At 35.3% G+C, this 17671-nt stretch overlaps 2 protein-coding genes across 2 annotated transcripts; both read right to left on the bottom strand.

Moving 5' to 3' along the window:
• Window positions 1-1309: 1309 nt before the first annotated feature.
• On the bottom strand, window positions 1310-6621 carry LOC140802399 (diacylglycerol kinase 2). Its single transcript, XM_073157914.1, has 8 exons — window positions 6494-6621; window positions 4548-5787; window positions 3686-4061; window positions 3494-3570; window positions 2938-3057; window positions 2684-2848; window positions 2356-2493; window positions 1310-1950 (listed from the first exon to the last, which is right to left on the bottom strand). The coding sequence occupies exons 2-8, from the start codon at window positions 5682-5684 to the stop codon at window positions 1801-1803; spliced, it is 2163 nt and encodes a 720-aa protein (XP_073014015.1). The 5' UTR covers window positions 5685-5787; window positions 6494-6621; the 3' UTR covers window positions 1310-1800.
• A 4244-nt stretch (window positions 6622-10865) lies between these two features.
• Window positions 10866-13125, bottom strand: LOC140802014 (uncharacterized). Its single transcript, XM_073157421.1, has one exon. It carries the CDS (start codon window positions 13096-13098, stop codon window positions 11158-11160), a length of 1941 nt encoding a protein of 646 aa, XP_073013522.1. The 5' UTR covers window positions 13099-13125; the 3' UTR covers window positions 10866-11157.
• Window positions 13126-17671: the final 4546 nt, after the last annotated feature.

Raw genomic sequence — 17671 nt, 5'->3', positions numbered from 1 at the left:
GATAGGCTTCACTAGGCGGGCATTGGCTTGCAGCACAAGCAGAGCACTGGTAGCATACTGAAAGTTCTCTGCAGTGGCAAGAAGAAGGCAACCCAGCAAGATCACCAACTGAAAGTACAGTAATCTTGCCATTGCAAAACAACTGTTTTTGGCCTCTTTACTCTCTGAAGAAATGTTCACTTTAAAGATGTAATTCAGAATTCAAATGTGGTTTTATATGGCCACGCACTTCCTTTGCTGTTATCGCATAAGTTCTTTCCATTCCTGATCTGGATTGTAGTCCTTGTGCCTTCATTATGTCATCTTAGATAAGTACTTGTATATATCTTTGTATGTTGTGATTTTCTTTTTGGTGTTCATCATTTTCAAAGCTGCATTGAGATAAACACTATGTGTTAAGCTCTTCCTTTGGTGTGTCTTGGTGGATTTAGCAAACTTCGTAATCCATCTACATCCTAACTGTCTTTTGTCAGTTCTTATGTGGGATTAATTCACAAAATTGACCTGTCATATAAATAAAAATGTAGTATACTGAAAGGATCTGATTTTAATTACTTTCCTAATCACTAGAAGGATCTGACTTTCCAAGAACAATGTCCTAAGGGAAATTCCACCATAAGAGTCAGCAAATTTAGCATACTGAAACAGCTTTAAATGTCATGAGGTAGAGCAAGCTATATTAATTTCACCAAGGGAGGGCATAAGCCTATTGCAGGCCTTCCTTCCAATGTTATTTTTCTGAACAAAGCCATGTTTTCAACATTGCAATCATTATTTTTGCATAACAGACAATCTCAAAAGGTCCAAAATATCCTTTTTCTTCTTATTTTTCTTTTCTTCTTGATGCCTTCTTCAACTCTCTTTTTTTTGTTATTATATATATATATATATATATATATATATATTATATAGAAGAGCTGGATGCTGCTGTAGATGTGGATCATGTGGTATACACAATTAATAGAAGAATAATATGACTACTTAATGAGTTTTTTTGTTTTGTTTCTGAGAGAAATATGGCCACTTAATGTTGAGCAATTGCTTAGGGACATCTTATGAAAGTCAAATTAGCCTGCCAATATGATGAGGGAACTTTATTTCCTAGCCATACTGACTCAATTTTCAAAAGAAGAAGAGGAAAACATAAATTTATTAAAAAAAAAACTAGCCAAAAGCTATGGTATCTTCAGAATTGAATCTCTTATCAGAAGTTTAGGATGACAGTTACAATCAAACCAACCAAAGAACCAATTGGACGGCAAGTAGAAGTGATAGATAACAATAAACATTGTGGGGATTATTGTGGGGATTGTTGAATGCAAACCTCCATGAAATTTAAGAGTCCAATTTCAACCACATTCATACCAATCACAAGAAAAATAAAATATACAGGTTACAATGAAAGATTAGAAAAAAAGAACTGCTAAAGAGAAAGAAGGATAGTAGCTTATTCCTTCAAATAGAAAAGATAAAATGAGAATTTTCTTGTATATATTAGTATTTTCTTCGCAGCTATATAATGCTCTCTACAGGTTACAAAATCCTGCTTTGTTGCAGAGTCGTTTCTCATCGCCCTAGAAACTATTCAAACCAAGTTTGAGATGTTAAGAGGAAATTTTTCACATCTTCCTCCTTTGTATATGGCTGACAGAAGGCCTATATCCTTTAAGCCGAAGGTTACCTTCTCAACACCAAAAGATGACTTCTTTGTTCTTTTATACTTTGTCACAAGTAAAATGTTGTAGGGGATAGAATGCTAAGAGATTGGATGATACGGTGAATCAAAAGTTGAATGTTGGATTAGGACAGACGGAGTGCTATCTGCTCGAGAAGCAATCTTTTTTGACCAGCATTAATGACGCCATCGCACTCTGCATTCAAAAGAACTTCAGTCATTATTGCAGCAGCATGCCCAGTGGGCTCCTCGGATGCCTTTCTCAGCATGAACACCTGCACCCAGGCAAAGCATCATTTTATATTCACATCTATCTTGCATAAAAAGTGTACTATAACTTAGTCAAAGTAACAAAATAAAATTAGAGGGAAAGCATTAGCCATATCCATTACATTTTCGGAGCATTTAACAGAACAACTTTCATTCTTATCCTTCATTAGGAATAGAAAAGAAAAAAGATAGTTAATACTTGCAAGAATTGCATTGATTTTAACATCTGATATAGGAGACTCCAATGTCAGATTCATATATAAAAACTAATGGAACTAAAAGTAGAACGCTTATTCATCCAACCACAGGAAGGAGAATAATACCTAGCCTATCCTTTCATCATGCGAACTAACATCTTCGCTAAGATAGGATATAAACAGACACATGTAGATTCTAAGAAAGAGGACTACCTGACCATGATGCGTTATTTCCAGACAGCCAGGTTGCTGGATCCATGGTTCACCGTCGATCTGAACAGGAAATGGGCAGCGGATGTGTAATCTTATAACGTTGCCTTGGGCCAGCCTTTGAGCCTGTGAAAGTCCTACCTGTCAACCACAGAGCAAAGTTGTCATTCCTCTCGTGACAAGAGACAAATAAATATTCCTGACAACCACCCAAATGATATGTCAAAGTCGAAGATCAACTCATGATTGCAAATTAACATTTGTAACTTCACCTCCAGATATTTACAATTTCATGGAGTGAGGAGAATAAAAGAAAGAAGAGCAACTAGACCTGAAGTTTTCCAAGATGCCATGTTCCAGATATGCATACAACTTCAAGTGTTTTATCATGCATTGATTGCAGATGAAAGTCATCATCATGATCATAGTCATTTTGCCAAAGATCAACGCCTCCCATGTAACTACCAATATTTAGAACAAGTATGCCTTCGGCATTCTGATAAAGATGTGACAGAGTAAGACAAGACCTCAAAAAGGAGCCAAAATTTGGGATAATGACTATTGAAGAGGAGAGTGCAAATTTACCTCTGGTATCTCGATGTTATTACCATCAACTTCAAGGCTCACATGCCATGGTAAGTCAGCACAAGTTCGGTCAACAATATCCTTGGCACCTTCTTTAGCATATAGCAATTTGTTGACGAACTGTAGATCAGAGCATTCCTAATTATAAAATTATACATTGTTCGTGTGTGGATAATGACATGTAGACTAGGTGTTGTTTATATATTGAAACCTACCAGGAAATACCTTTACTGTGATAAATGCTTGCTTCAAATGTTATAAGATAATTCTTTACACTTGATATTTTTGTGCATAATGCAGGTATGATCTAAGGACCAAAAATAAGTGGCAAATGAGAGCATCTTTTTCAATGAAACAATTGTCTAAATAAAATATGCAAGGTCATTTTAGTATTTTCAAAACCACGATGAAGTTGAAAGAAAATTTTAGTAGTAAATTAAAAGCAAAAGCAAAATCAAAATCAAAATTACCAGAACAAATTGTCAGATAATAAGTGATCTATGGTACATCAACTATAAGAAGGTGCATAGTGAAGGAAAAAGGAAATAAACAATACCTGGCTGTAGAACTTATCAGGCCTTTCTTCCCGAGTCATATGAAAATCGTAAGCAACCTTTGCATCACATCCAACACCTAATAAAGAATAGGTTGGATAGACCAAAGCCATAAGAACTCCAGAGAATCTTATGTGATCTAAGGACTGTGTAAATAATGACTAAGAAAGTGGGCAGTAGAGAACAAAGCATACCTAGATAATTGGTCATGAACTTCACTTGTTTTGTTCCTTGACCTTGTTCTGCATTATTTTCTTTGATAGCAACATTCCAGCGGTCAAGCATTGTGACTGCTGCATGATCAATGTCATTTAGCAGTGCACACAAACCACCTTGTCCTTCAACAGAAGACAAACCTCCTCCCCATTGCAAAACACGTGACAAGTCATTCCCTGTTCCAAGAGGAAGTATGGCTACAGGGGGAGGAGATTCGAAGTTTTGCCTTTCAATGGCATCAAGAACCCAGGCTATAGTTCCATCTCCACCACAAACAAGAACTCTGAAATATTTCACATGATGGAACATTTCCAGTCCAACTTCAGGTCCCTCAGATGCACTTATTTCAAAAACCTAAGGATAAATTTCACAAGGTCAGTTTCAAAATATGTTTTTCTAGAAAACCTATAGCATCTACTGAATTTGATTACCTCTTATTCTGCCATGATATTAAAAAAAAATTATTACATAAAACACTAATAAGCAGATCTATCTATAAACAAAGATTGATATGAAGACAGCAGGCCATTTGAATTTATTTAAATGTAGGATCACTCTTGCCATTAAAGATCAGAGTGGAATCATGAGAGGATTCACTAAGTCGCAAATGCATGAAACAAAACACAAAAAAATACTCTGTTTTAATCTCCTTTATGACAAAAAATAAACTTTTCTAATTACTTAAACAAACAAATTTCAAACATTAAACAAGGCTCACCATTTGAACGATAGATAGGTGATCAAGGTTAGACATTCTAGCTATGTGAGTGATATCTTATATGACCAGGTGCAAGAGAAGTTCTTAAATAAACTATGAGCTTAAACAAAATGAACACTGACCTGCACTGGATTCAACAGCATGTTCAATCTTCTTCTAAGAGAAGGTCCATACTGTGCTCCACTCTTGGCATTAATGAAAACAAGAAGTGGCCTAGCATCCTGCGGCAGATCCACCAGTCTATATTTCTTTTTCTCCTGACTGACAGTGACACATCCATTTTTCTGTTTAAAAGCATTTTCATTCAATTTAAGACTTGCTAAATGACTATCTTGCTCTTGAGAAACTCCAATGTTCTTCTCGTTAGACTTGTACAGTCCAATAAATCCTTTAAGTATAGACACAATGGTTGGTGTTTCATCTAAAGTTGGATGCACTTTACTACTGGGAACTCCATATAATGCAGAATGGTTGTTTATAAGTTTATTGCGGCTACGCCTCCTTCTAATACGGCCCCTAACTGATGAAGTAAGGATGCTTTCCTTGATAGAACTCAGCATTCCACTAGTTGCCTGTCCATCTACTTCTTTCACAGAGAGTGGAGAAAGAATGAGTCTTTGTAGTGGACCCAAGTCACAGATATTACCTATCTCTTTCAACAGTTTGGCATGACAATCAACATGTATCAGGCGCTGGCACCATAAGCAATGCCATACAGGTGAAGCACCAAGGAAAGGTATACCACACGGTTCATCACAGTAATAGCAAAAGGAGGACATCTCAGGGTTATCATTCAGTTCAGCCCATCTTTCTGACCAATGGTGCAGCAATTGTGATGCACCAGCTTGTGCTACACACTTGCAGTCCTTTGTGGCATATTGGGAACAATGAAAATGAGCTGCAACACCGCATACAGAGCAACGATGAAAAGGAATGATATCCGTGCTCTTTATGCCAGGGGTTTGTGGGGAGTCAAGAGAAGATAAGCAAACACAACATGTGGAAGGCTGACCATTACGAAAATAGTCTTTTGTCCATGTATGGCGTGAAATTGGGCATTTTAACTTCTTCCATACTTTCTTCTTTTCTCTAGCCGCAGCTTTAATCCAGTTAAGGGATGCCTGTCTTTCCAATTTTGAAAAAGCATAGATAATTGCTAACAGCCCAAAAGATCCAGCTGTGAGAAGCCATCCAAAAATTCTAAGACCGGCAACATCAATCTCATTTGCGAGCTTGAAAAGCATTGAACCCAAATCCATGACAACTATGGATTACTCCTCCTCGACGTATTGGCTACTTGGAAAGCCCAACTCCGCCAACAAAAGTCAAGCAGCACTAGCTTTGAAGGGCACCTAGCAAGACCTGGAACCAGAAAGCGACAATATCCAGTATCTCTTAGAAAAAGTTAAGTAGCACTATTCTAATTCCAAGATCACAGAAATCAACATTTTTTTCAATGCACACGAAATGGTGCAAAAGGTCTAAGAGGAATATTGAGACTATCTCTGTACTTGAATGAACATATAATAATCAGGTCTAGCTTTTAAAAAAAAAATCCACTTGTGTTCGTATTGATTGTTACATCTTACTTCTTTGCAATAATTTGACCTAATCTCTCTTATTAAAATGAAGGAAAAAAAAAACAGAAGAAAGAAATCAAGAATCATGAAACCCTCACATAAGATAAAAAAATTGTTCCAACAGGCAAAATTCCTTCCTTGCAATAGAAAACACATAGGTGAGGAATGGTAGTACATAACAGATCCCAATTCCCACATATTAGCTAGGAAAATGTCTATTAAATGCAAAGATTCAGATAAAAATGGAAGCATAATATAAAGATCTAATCGGTGTAATTGACTGTGAGTCTATAAATCCCACACAACCGCAATTGCACCAAAAACAACCCAAATTCTTCGCCAATCCAACGACTCAACCCCTAAATCCATCAAGAAACTCAATAGACGCAAGCCGCCACCGGATAACCTAACCAAAACGATCAAGAACGCGAAAGTGATCCTACATGCGAACGAGATCCAAGAAAACGAAACGAATCAGAGACACGCACCTCCGGGATCGGATTGCGAGAGCCCCCGGCGCAGTGAGGACCAAATTCCTCCCTCCAAATCTCGGGAAGGATCCACCCCCTAAAAGCAGCGCCTTTTTCTCGTCGTCGAGGAGGAGGAGGTGACGGTGGAAAAAGGCGGACGTGGAGGGAGGGGTTTAAAAAGGCAGAGGAGAAGCATGGATCGCTACGTTATATGTGAAAATTTTGAGCCCTTTTCTGCTTAAATTTACCCCTTAAAAAATTTTATCGCATATTTACTTTCTATATTATTCTTATACTTCTCCGCCACTCGGGCGGCTCTAATTGGCCTTTTTCTGCAAAGAAAAGAACGATTCCAGTCTTTATTTTCACGCGGTCTTAACTCTTAACTCTTAAGCGACTCTTTTTGGGAGGGAATTCCGAGGGCATGGGATTTTTTTGCCAAATAGTAAAGAATAATTGGCATATCAAATCTCTACGATTTAATTCCATAATTTCGTAATTTGCTTCTTAATTGGGTCGAGTTTGGATTGGATTAATAAATCACTAACTTTGACGTGCAGATCCTTCTTATTTTTTATTGTTATATATTTTGATTTGTCTCTAAACTGATTGAAGATTTAATTTAATTTTATAATTAAGCTAACTTGATAGTCTGGGTTTAAAAAAATACCAGGACTCTATTTGTAAATAATAATAAAATAAAATATGATTTATAATATAGTTAAAATATAGGGAGTTATTTGTTATTTTCTCGTTTAATTAGAGGATGTATTTAATTGTGAATGGACATCCTAATAGACCATTGGAGAAGAAAACAATAGCCTTGTTTAAATCAATCAGTTGTTAATTATCTTTCAGCATCTTAAATCGACCACCTCAATCAATTAAATGTAGATATAAATCTTTTTCTTCTCGGTGGTACAGCTACTATGAATCAAAGTCAAATGCTATTGTTTTCTATTCTTTTTCTTCTTCTTTTTTGGGTCTTAAAGGCTAATATTTTTATTCTTTTACAATTTAAAATCCAAAACAATTTATAAGGTCTTATTTTCATATACATCCCTCCAAAGTTTCTTATTTACATGTCAGCATGAGTACAATTCAAATATTTCATAGGTTACATTGAGATAGATAAAATATCAGGTTATTTCTTCTTCTTTTTTTATGGCTTATCTTAAGGAATACCTATGCAAAAAAGAATAAGGATTTTAAGGGGTATAAATGCAAAAAAATAATAATTAATTATGTTTAACACCACAAAGTAAACTAGTTTTTTCCCCTAAAATAATGCATTTGTCTTGGTCCTAATTTGAATGCAATCCTAGCACGAATGGTTAAACTTGGCACATCGCCAACCCATTTGGACCTTCACTAACTACTATTATGTCATTAATCTATGCATTAATCTACTATATGCTATAATTTTTAATAACATATTAATTAATACTCCATGGGTTTTATATATATATATAACTAATATACATATTATTTATAATCGGTATATTTTTCACCACAAGTAAGTTATTAAATTACCAAAATACCCTTACTATCTTCAAACTATATTATATTTTTTGGGAGTAATTAAGTCTTTATATTCTCATTAATTCTAAAATACATAGCCATCTCAATAATGACTTAGATTATCAACTTTACAACTACAAATCATTTTCATGTTGGGTTTTAGTTGGCTTTAATTATACTAAACTTTTTATCTTAAATGTTTTTCACCAACCTAGTTTAGGATCCAAAGGAAAATTAATTTTGGTTACAATTTTCTCACCTGCAGAGTATGGGCAATGAGACAATGCCCATCACAAAACATCAAGCACACTTTCTGACTATATAGCAACCTAATAATTAATAAGGGAATCCATCATGAGTAATATATTATTAATTAAGCAACTTAATCTCTCTTAATTATATTAGCTATCTAATATGATATGAGATTGGAAGTCTTTGGAATTGTTTACATTATAAAGAGGGCCTTTTGCTTTAGATCATTATATGCACATGGATGCCCATCTGTTATCATGTGATTCCTCACATGGGCTCATGGATGGAGTATAAGAAGGTCATCCATAGTATTCCCCTTTAAAATAGAATCCTAAGAAAGATTTCTTTTTCTCTGCCTAGGAAAGAAATTAGATCCAATCACACGTGTCAGTTGCTCGAATATCGCTCTTTACTGTACAATTATCACCATCAATGTATAAGATGATGCCATATCTATACTATTTTCTTGTAGAATGTTTGTCAAATGAGGAGGTGAAAGAGAAAGCAGAGATACCTGAAGAAAAATTCAATGGATCATGACCAGGACTTGCTCAAAATTGTTGAAGCTTGGTCAAGATTATCAGGTAGTTCAATGTGGTCCACTTATGTAGGCTGTGCAGTAGACAACCAGAAAGGACTGAGAATGGAAGCCTTGCTTGACTTTGTGCAAACTGATCTTTGACAAAATCAAAAGGAGTAAGCTTTCCAGAAATTTGTAGCTTTTGGCTCCATTCTGAGTTGTGGAAAGAAGCAAGACTGCATGAATTTCATGATATTAGATACTTTTTGTTTCTCGAATTGATGACATAGTCAAGTTTGAGCAAGCTGCAAAGTATATCTCATTCCAGAAACTGACATATATCATTTACTAATGTTTGGATGTATCCTTTGATTGTTTATGTACATTGTACAAAATGCAGATGTATAAATAATAAATTGACTATTGATTATTCAATACCAAATTGAACAAATTCATTTGTCTCTGCTGATAATCTCTTCCATTTGACTACAAAAAATTTGAAACAGAACTTGACCATAGTTGAACTGGGAATGAGGAAGAGAAATGCCACTCTCCAGAATATAGCACCAAAAGAGAGAAAATAAACTTCATCGTAATACCGACAACTTCATGTCAACCAAAAAAATAAAATAAAAATCTAGAATGGTTACATCCACTTCTCTTTCTTGACTTGTAATATGATGATGGACTTGATAATGAAAACATTAATAGGAGTTACAAGTAATTGACATGTAAACTGTTCTGTTCGTGACTCCGTGTAATGTCCTACATGTAGAGGAGAATATGTCCACTGAGTAATAATTTTATATGCAAATAAGTTCGTTTATACTGAGCTTAATTGAGCGTTCGAGCCAAGCCTTGAAATTGTTGGAATTTCCTGAACTTTAACTCCAACTATTTGATCATAATTCTCATGTGAAACTCAACTGATTCACATAGTATAGAGAAAAGTGTTGCTCAGACTGACTTGCTCAATTGAGTGCTCTTATAATGAGAAAAGTCCATTCATTTCTCAGTAGATCAAACATCATGGTGGCAACCAACCTTTCTGAAGTAATTAGCAAGAAAAAAAAAGAGCTAGTACATTTAACGCATCTAATTATTGGACGCCAATGAGGATTAACATCGTATCAGATGCAGATGCAGATGCAGTGCATCATGGATTCTTGTTTAGGACAGTTTATTGTGCATTCTTTCACTTGTTTGACCAGATGTCGAGCTTGCATAATTTCATTAACAACATAGCGTTTAGATTATTACCTGAGCTTTCCTAGTCCCATCCAACTCTCAAATGTGGCTGAATGTAGTGCTAGAGTGCTTGTCCTAAGTAATTAAAGGAGGCAAGAAGCCTAGATCTTTGTATTGTGAATGTACTTCTCACTGCAAGCTGAAAGATAATCAGGTAGCAGAAAACAAGAAGTAATTTTTAGAACCTAGAAATATACAAGATAGAGAACTAAAGATAATGAGATCTGAAATTCAAAACAACCACATGCCTTATACATAGATATCCAAATTAACGAGAATATGAAGGCTCCCTAATACTGCCTGCAATTCATCTTGGCAGTTATCATCAGAGAAAGGGAAAGATGGTTCATACTTTATAAAGAGGAACTCACCAATATTCAGTTAGGCCCAACTCTTTCTGCATGTGGATATTACATGCATATGTTCCACAAAGTAATCAAATGATCTAAACTATGACAGCACAAAACTTTTAAGGCAAAACTTATGAAGACCAAACAAGAAATAGCAGTGAGAATGTACAACTCTGATGAAGTTCACAACCAATTCTACAGATATACAGCGGTCCATGTGTTCCTGGTCATTCAGTATAACACCAAAATATCTTTAGTTGATAATTGTATAGTTCAGATTAATCTAGCAGACTATGTAAAGGACAATGGTATTCTTTAGGAACCAGAAAAGCTGGTATAGAACTTTACAATAAATGAGGACAGACTTATATTTTTCAAAGCAATATACTGGTCCTTTTACAGATGTAGTTATGCTCGGTAGCATCAAATGAGGGCAGAATATCAAGTAAGAATGGAAAAATATTAGGGCAAGCAACACTTCCCTAACTGCAAGTACAAATTTCGGAAAGGTGATTGTTAAGTGCTCACTGAAATATTAGTCACCATCAATGCATATTTGTCTACAACAATGCACTGTGAGATACAACAACACTTAAAAGTTGAGAAGGTTCCTGAATTCTAGTTATACACCTTTCAGAAGATTGCCACTATTAATGCCAGAAGTTTAGAATCAAACTCATCTCCAAGTGACTGCAGCTACAATCTTTAGTACGTAAGACACATCTAGAAGTGTTTTCCACAATTATAATGATCTCTAAAAGTTAGTAAAAACCTGAGATGACAAGTTGACTTCATACTTCAAACAGATGGTTCTTGTAGAAAAGAGTCCAATCAGAATCATCAGAAGAGATCAGCTCAAGTCCTTCTGTGCTTATGGATTCTGCACAAGGAATGGGTCTGGGAGAACTCTCATTGCAAGTGAACTCAAAAGAACCAAAAGCACATGTTGCATGTTGGTCGCCTCCATCTTCCGATAAGGTGATTCTATCATTTGGTTCAAGTTTATGATCAAATTTCATTGTTCTTTTTTCTTCTAATGCATGCTCATCCTCATCATCTGACAGCAATTGGCAGCAGTCCAAATCACCCATTTCGAAAATCCTGCTAACTAGCCCTTCTCGCCAAGATATCCTTGTCTCTGAACTCGGTGAAACCTGTTTCTTATGACACACCTCTTTTTCTGCAGGGATCCGACTGGATATCGGCTTTTGAAAGAAGCTTAAGTCTATAGAATTTAAAGGCGTCGGTAGGCGCCCAAACTGGAAGCTATGCCCAAGCAATGATGAAAGGCCATTTTCATCATTCTCTTCCAACTTAGAAGATAACCTCATGGTTTCAAAACCTTCTGCCACAGAATCCAACTCAACTCCTGACAGATTGCCTAGTTTCTTCAACATCGAGAAGGACATTGGTGGTGTGGAACTCATATTGCCAATGCCATGAACCCAGGACTCCTCAGAAAGGGGCGAGCTTTCAGCATAGCGGTTGATTCGTTCCCCTTGCTGAACTATAGGGAGCTTAATTGCCGAGGATGCCGATACCCTTTTCATTATCATTGAAAAAGGACTAATGCTACTGTTACTACTAGGAGTTTTCTCAAATCCAAAGCCAGATGAGAAACCAGATGACGGCGTTCCTAAAACTGAAGATTCAAGATTCAATAAGCCTCCAAGTTTAGCAGACTTCGTAATGCCATACTCACTAGGAGAAAACCTCCAAAATACATCATCAGATGAATACTTCGTCCCCAAAGGAGTGCTCTTTGGTAAGACTAACTCTTCTTTAGCCACATCATCTTTATCTTCTCCATCTTCTCCATCTTCACAAGGAGATAGAAGCCAATTAACCGAAGCTTCAGCGGCACAATGCGGCGACCGAGCTCTAGAATTAGAACTGAAACTACTCCCTAGATCCCCATTTCCATTACCAGAAGGGGAAGACAACCAATGTATCGAAGCTCCTGCGAGCAAAGGCGGTAAAGAAGAACTCCAAGACCCATCATTGCGCGCATTCTGGATCTCTACCGACTCCGGCTCATCTCCGCTAATAGTTAGTATCCCTCTCGGCTTACATTTCCTTCGGTCGTGAACTCCGGTCATGACATGGCCTGTCGCGAAGCACACGGGCGTAGGAGCCACCAATGACCCACAGGCGACCTCCGGCGAGATAGAAGCTTTGATTGGAGGTGTAGTACCCGAAGTGGGAGTAACGGAGAACTTGGTCTCTCCTTCCTTCCCCTCCAATTCAACCAAAGGAGACAACCCAGGAAGAGTCCTCTCCGGAGTCGTAGCAAAACTGGGCCTTTCACCATTTGCCTCAAATCTGAGCTCAGGACAAGCACTCTTACCTCTGCGGACATCCACGGCGTCTGTAACCAGATTCCCGGAACTGGGTTTTCTCCGGCTCCACCTCTCGAGCAAATCTGGCGCCCTGGACTTCATCGATTTCGTCGACTCGAGCTTCTTTTGGGAGACCTTTGAAGCGTTTCTTGGATTTTTGGACGGAGGGGCCCGTGGATTGGGAGGAGCCGATGTGGGCGCTCTCGCGATCGATTTGGCACGCGGAAAGGAATCCTTGGAGGAGGAGGAGTTCGACAAGAGAAAGCTAAGGCACCCACCTCTCGGGGCCTCACTGGAGCCGCCATTGTTGATCTCCGTTAACGGATTCCTCGGGCTTGGGTTCCTCTTTTTCGTTGCTGGTGTCTTCCTTTCGAGCTTGGATGGCTTGTTCATGGCTTCTTCTCCTCCTCCCCGTCCCGTGAGTACAGACAGAGAGAGATCCGTTGGGTTAAAAACAACTCTTTTTTATTTCTCGTTTGAATTGAATTGAAGAGGGGTCCCCCGCCCCTCGAGATTCGTCAAAGTTCGTGCCTTTATTGCTTTAACAGTTTAACGTTGGCAATGGCATCGCCATCGTCGATCTGATTAATGGAGATTCACGAAATGGACGGGTGAGGATCTCTTGATACGAATACTTCTTCCCTCCTAAGATGAAGAAGAAACCAAACCATCACCATTAGCGATTTGAGTCTCCTACGCTCAGCTGCGGATTGGGAGATGATTTATGGATAAACCCCAATTTTCGAATCCGACAGAATCCTACTGATGCTTGCTATTTTAGAGTATGGATGGTGTAACAAAATGGATCGAATAATCCAAAATTATGATAGTTTTTTTTTTTTTTTTTCTCTCTTTGTTAGAGAAATTTACGTACCATATTTTTAATTTACCCCCTATCTTTTTACTATTTATAAATTAAGTCCGAATAATTTAATAAATATATACAGAAAAAATGCTGAGGATTTGAACTAACATGATAAAAATATCCGTTAAGTAAAGATATTTTATTGCTAAAATAACTAAAATAACTAAAATACTCATAATTTAACTTAGTTGAGAGTATTTTTTATAATTTTATAATATAGTTAATTTAACCTAGATGATTGGTTAAGTTTAACTAACAGATCTAAACAGTAAGTTATTTATGCATATATTTATTAAATTATTAGACTCAATTTATAAATAGTGAAAATATATAATGTATATCATAATTTTGTTAAAAGATAAACTGTTATATACAAATTTTCCTTAAATTTATTTCACCCCCTCTTATTTTATTTATGTCACTTTAAATTAAAATTATTATTTTTTATTAAACCCTAAACCAGTAAAGCTATTACTCTTTTCATTATATCTAACTGACCTATAAGTTGAATTTAAATACTACTGATTACATATAAAGATATAGATAATTAAATAAACTTTCCGGTGCATAAAAAATAATATCGATTAGATTTCAAAAGATAAATATATTTGAAGATATCGATGTTTTTGTCCCACCTTTTTTGTCTAAAATTTTATAATTATTATTTTAGATACGCTGAAATGCTTACACAATTATCTATAATTTTATCTCTAATAATAAAAGAGTAACAATTTTAATTTGAACATAACTATAAGAAGGTAAAGTGACACAAATAATAAACTTATATGGGGTGAGGTGAATTTAGACATTTGAAATTTTAGACCTAATATAATTTCACCTTTTTATTTTCTTTTTTGTGAGTGAGAAAATCCTCATTTATATTATGGTTCGATGAATCGATGTTCATTTTACAACTTGATATACGATATGAGAAAATATATAAAGTAACATCGTAGACATAAGTCTCGCACTTGGCTGAAAATAGATTGAATATTAATAAGACAAAATATCAAGCAAATAAGAACAATTACAAACATTCATGCATAACTAGGAGAAAATTAGGTATAATATTGATTATGAAAATAAACCTCTCAATTTAGCTATCATCAGCAGCACCATAGCAAAAAGCCTGATAGGCCCAAACAATTTAACAAAACTGGCTCTAGCAAGAACACTAAGGCAAGAGAGTGAAAGAATATTATTCAATTTGAATCCATCATCCTATGTATTTTCAAAATTAAGTTAATTATATTTTGATTCGTTAACTATAGCTTTTTTTAATCTCTCACACCTCTAATAGAGTTAATGGAAAACAAAAATAATTATTTTGCCATAAATTTGTCTCTAAAATAAGGATAAAATGATCCCTAAATAGTCTAAAATTGATTGTGTGATATTTTTTACAAAAAAAATCAAATAAGTACTTAAAGTTAGAGGCATTAGGAGATTTTAGGAGATTTTACATAGTAAAAAAAATTAATGTGTTACCAAAAATAAACGAGAAAGTCTATGTGAAAATAGACAATAATATAATTAGCATTTTCAATATTATGAAATTAGTTAAATAAGTATATAATAAAGTATGTTCTACAATTTTATGTAGATTTTTAATTTATTTATTGGGATAATTTTCTTTTCACCCCAAATGTAGGCAACTCGTACTAGATGGAGCTCAAGGAAGTGTTCTTAAACTAGTAAAAGGCCTCTTAAGGGCTCAACATGGATAGAGAGGAGCCGTGAGTTCTTCTCTAGCTCATCAACGATGACGCGACCGCTGTAGTGGATGCATAAGTGGTCGAGGAGCAGTGCGCGGATCTATCTTGCCTTGATCAATCGTAGTCACTCGAGGTGGCGGCGTAGTTGCCGAAGCTATGCCAATCTAAGATCTAGCTCCGGCATGGTTCCTCGACAGAGTTGAAGTCAAAGAGGATGCGAATCTTGCTCATGATCTCGGAGTTGTAGAAGATGAGCATGTCGGATCCGAGCTTGAGCACGCCTCTCCCGATAGACGATGGGCTGCGAAGGAGGCAACGGTGGTCAATGCCGTGGAGGCGGCTACTGTGGTAATGGGATGTGGAGAAGGAGACGATGATCAACACTATGGAGGTAGTAGCTATGGTGGTGGGCTACGTAAGAATAGGTGACCGCAGCTATGAAAGGAGAGGATGAGGAGGGGTATTTTCATCCATCTTAATTTTTCTCATGACTTGCACATGTATGAGGGCTAAATTGGCATATATTTGTCACGTGATTATCACGTGACATCTTTTGGACAGAAATAGGTAATGAAATTCTAACGGAAGAGGTCAAGTGAGACATTTTTAATAGTTCAAAGGGTCATTATGTACAAAAAAAAAGTTTTGGAGGCTGTTGCGTAGATGAGTGATAGTTTAGGAGTGAAAAAAACTATTCCTTATTTATTTTCTATATATTATAATTTTATTAATATGAATGCATCAGGGTCATGACCCGTTGGTCGTGCTGATTCCCCTAAATTATATCCATCAAATTTATTAATTTTCTTAAAATTATATCTATTTAGAAATATAATTAAATTATATATTTTTAATAATATTTAGTGAGCATTTGCACTAAGAGCATCTCCAATGCTTGCTCCATATGGAGCCAAAAATGGAGCAAGAGCCCCGTGCACTCCAATGCACTGGGCTCCATATATATTATAATAATAATATAATATATATTATTATATTAGCTATTTTAAATTGCTTAATAGATCATCTTAGCGTTATTATTTTTTATTAAAAAATATATGGTTAGAAAACTCTCATCGAGATATTTAAAATAAGATTAATATTCAACAGTTTTAGAAGTAATTTTAAATTACTAATTTTTTAATTAAACGCATCGAAATTACATTACACGAAATAAATATCGAAATAAGGATTACATGTCATTAACTAAAAATATCAAAATTGCATTACCTAAAATAAGCAGAAATTAACCAAACATAATAAAAGCAATAGATGTTTAATATTCTGGTAAGTCATCTCCGTAGCCACCGGTTCCGGTTCCGTAGCCACCGGTTCCAGTTCCGTAGCCACCTTCTATTTTATGTTTGATGTATTTCATATCTAATGTATTTTAATTTTTAATATTTACATTGGGGATAATTTTGAGTAATTATATTTTAGGATACATAATTTATTAGACTCATTTTTATAAATAATAAAAAAATTTAAATTTAAATTAACTCAAAAATAATTTAATATTAGACTCATTTTTATAAATAATAAAAAATTAAAATTAAAATTAACTCAAAAGTAATTTAATATTAGACTCCTTTTAAAGGTCTCGATGAGACCTTTCCAATGGTATTATTTTTGTTAAAAACTGATTAGTAAAATTAATTATATACTTAGCTTAACTAACTAAATTATTTAACAAAGGATACAAATGGAATTAAAATGATTGAATATAACACTTATTGGGCAATTTTGACATTTTTAAAAAGTTGATGTGACAAATGGAGCCCGGCTCCATTTTCATGGTGGGGCTCCAAATTTGGAGCCCCATTATTCATGGCTCCAAATTTAGAGCCCCATATAGAGCTCGGTTGGAGCTCCACCGGGCTCCAAATTTGAAGTTTTGGAGCCCGGTTGGAGATGCTCTAAAAGAACTCTTGTGCGCACCTCGTATAAATATTACATGCATTCCATTATAGAAATATACTAGTCGCACCTTATGTTACTATTACAAAATTTCAAGAATTTTTTAGTGCAAATAGTCGAGTTTTTAATCAAACTAGTCGTATTCCAAACTTTATTTACCAATATAGATTATTCTTCAAATTTATTACAAAAAAATGATCTATTTTACTATAGCCCAACAAAAAATTTAAACTCATAAACTTTTTACTTTTAAAGATAAAACACTATTAAGATGAGCATTTTTATATAAAAATAAAATTTTAGCTTAAGCTGTTGAAATACTAATTTAATCGAACCTATCTAAATAAAATACTAAAAATTTTAATATTTTCGCGTGAGATAAAAATGCTAAACTAATCAGTAATTGGGTAAAAATATAAATAACTTATTGGTTTAGAGTTTTAGTTAGGACTATAAAATAGATCCATTTTGG

The sequence above is a fragment of the Typha latifolia genome, chromosome 15 (genome assembly GCF_019914945.1).
Source record: "Typha latifolia isolate L0001 chromosome 15, TyphaL0001v2, whole genome shotgun sequence".
NCBI lineage: Eukaryota > Viridiplantae > Streptophyta > Magnoliopsida > Poales > Typhaceae > Typha > Typha latifolia.
The sequence above is the reverse complement of the archived record's forward strand: the minus strand, read 5'-3'. Positions and strand labels throughout refer to the sequence as shown.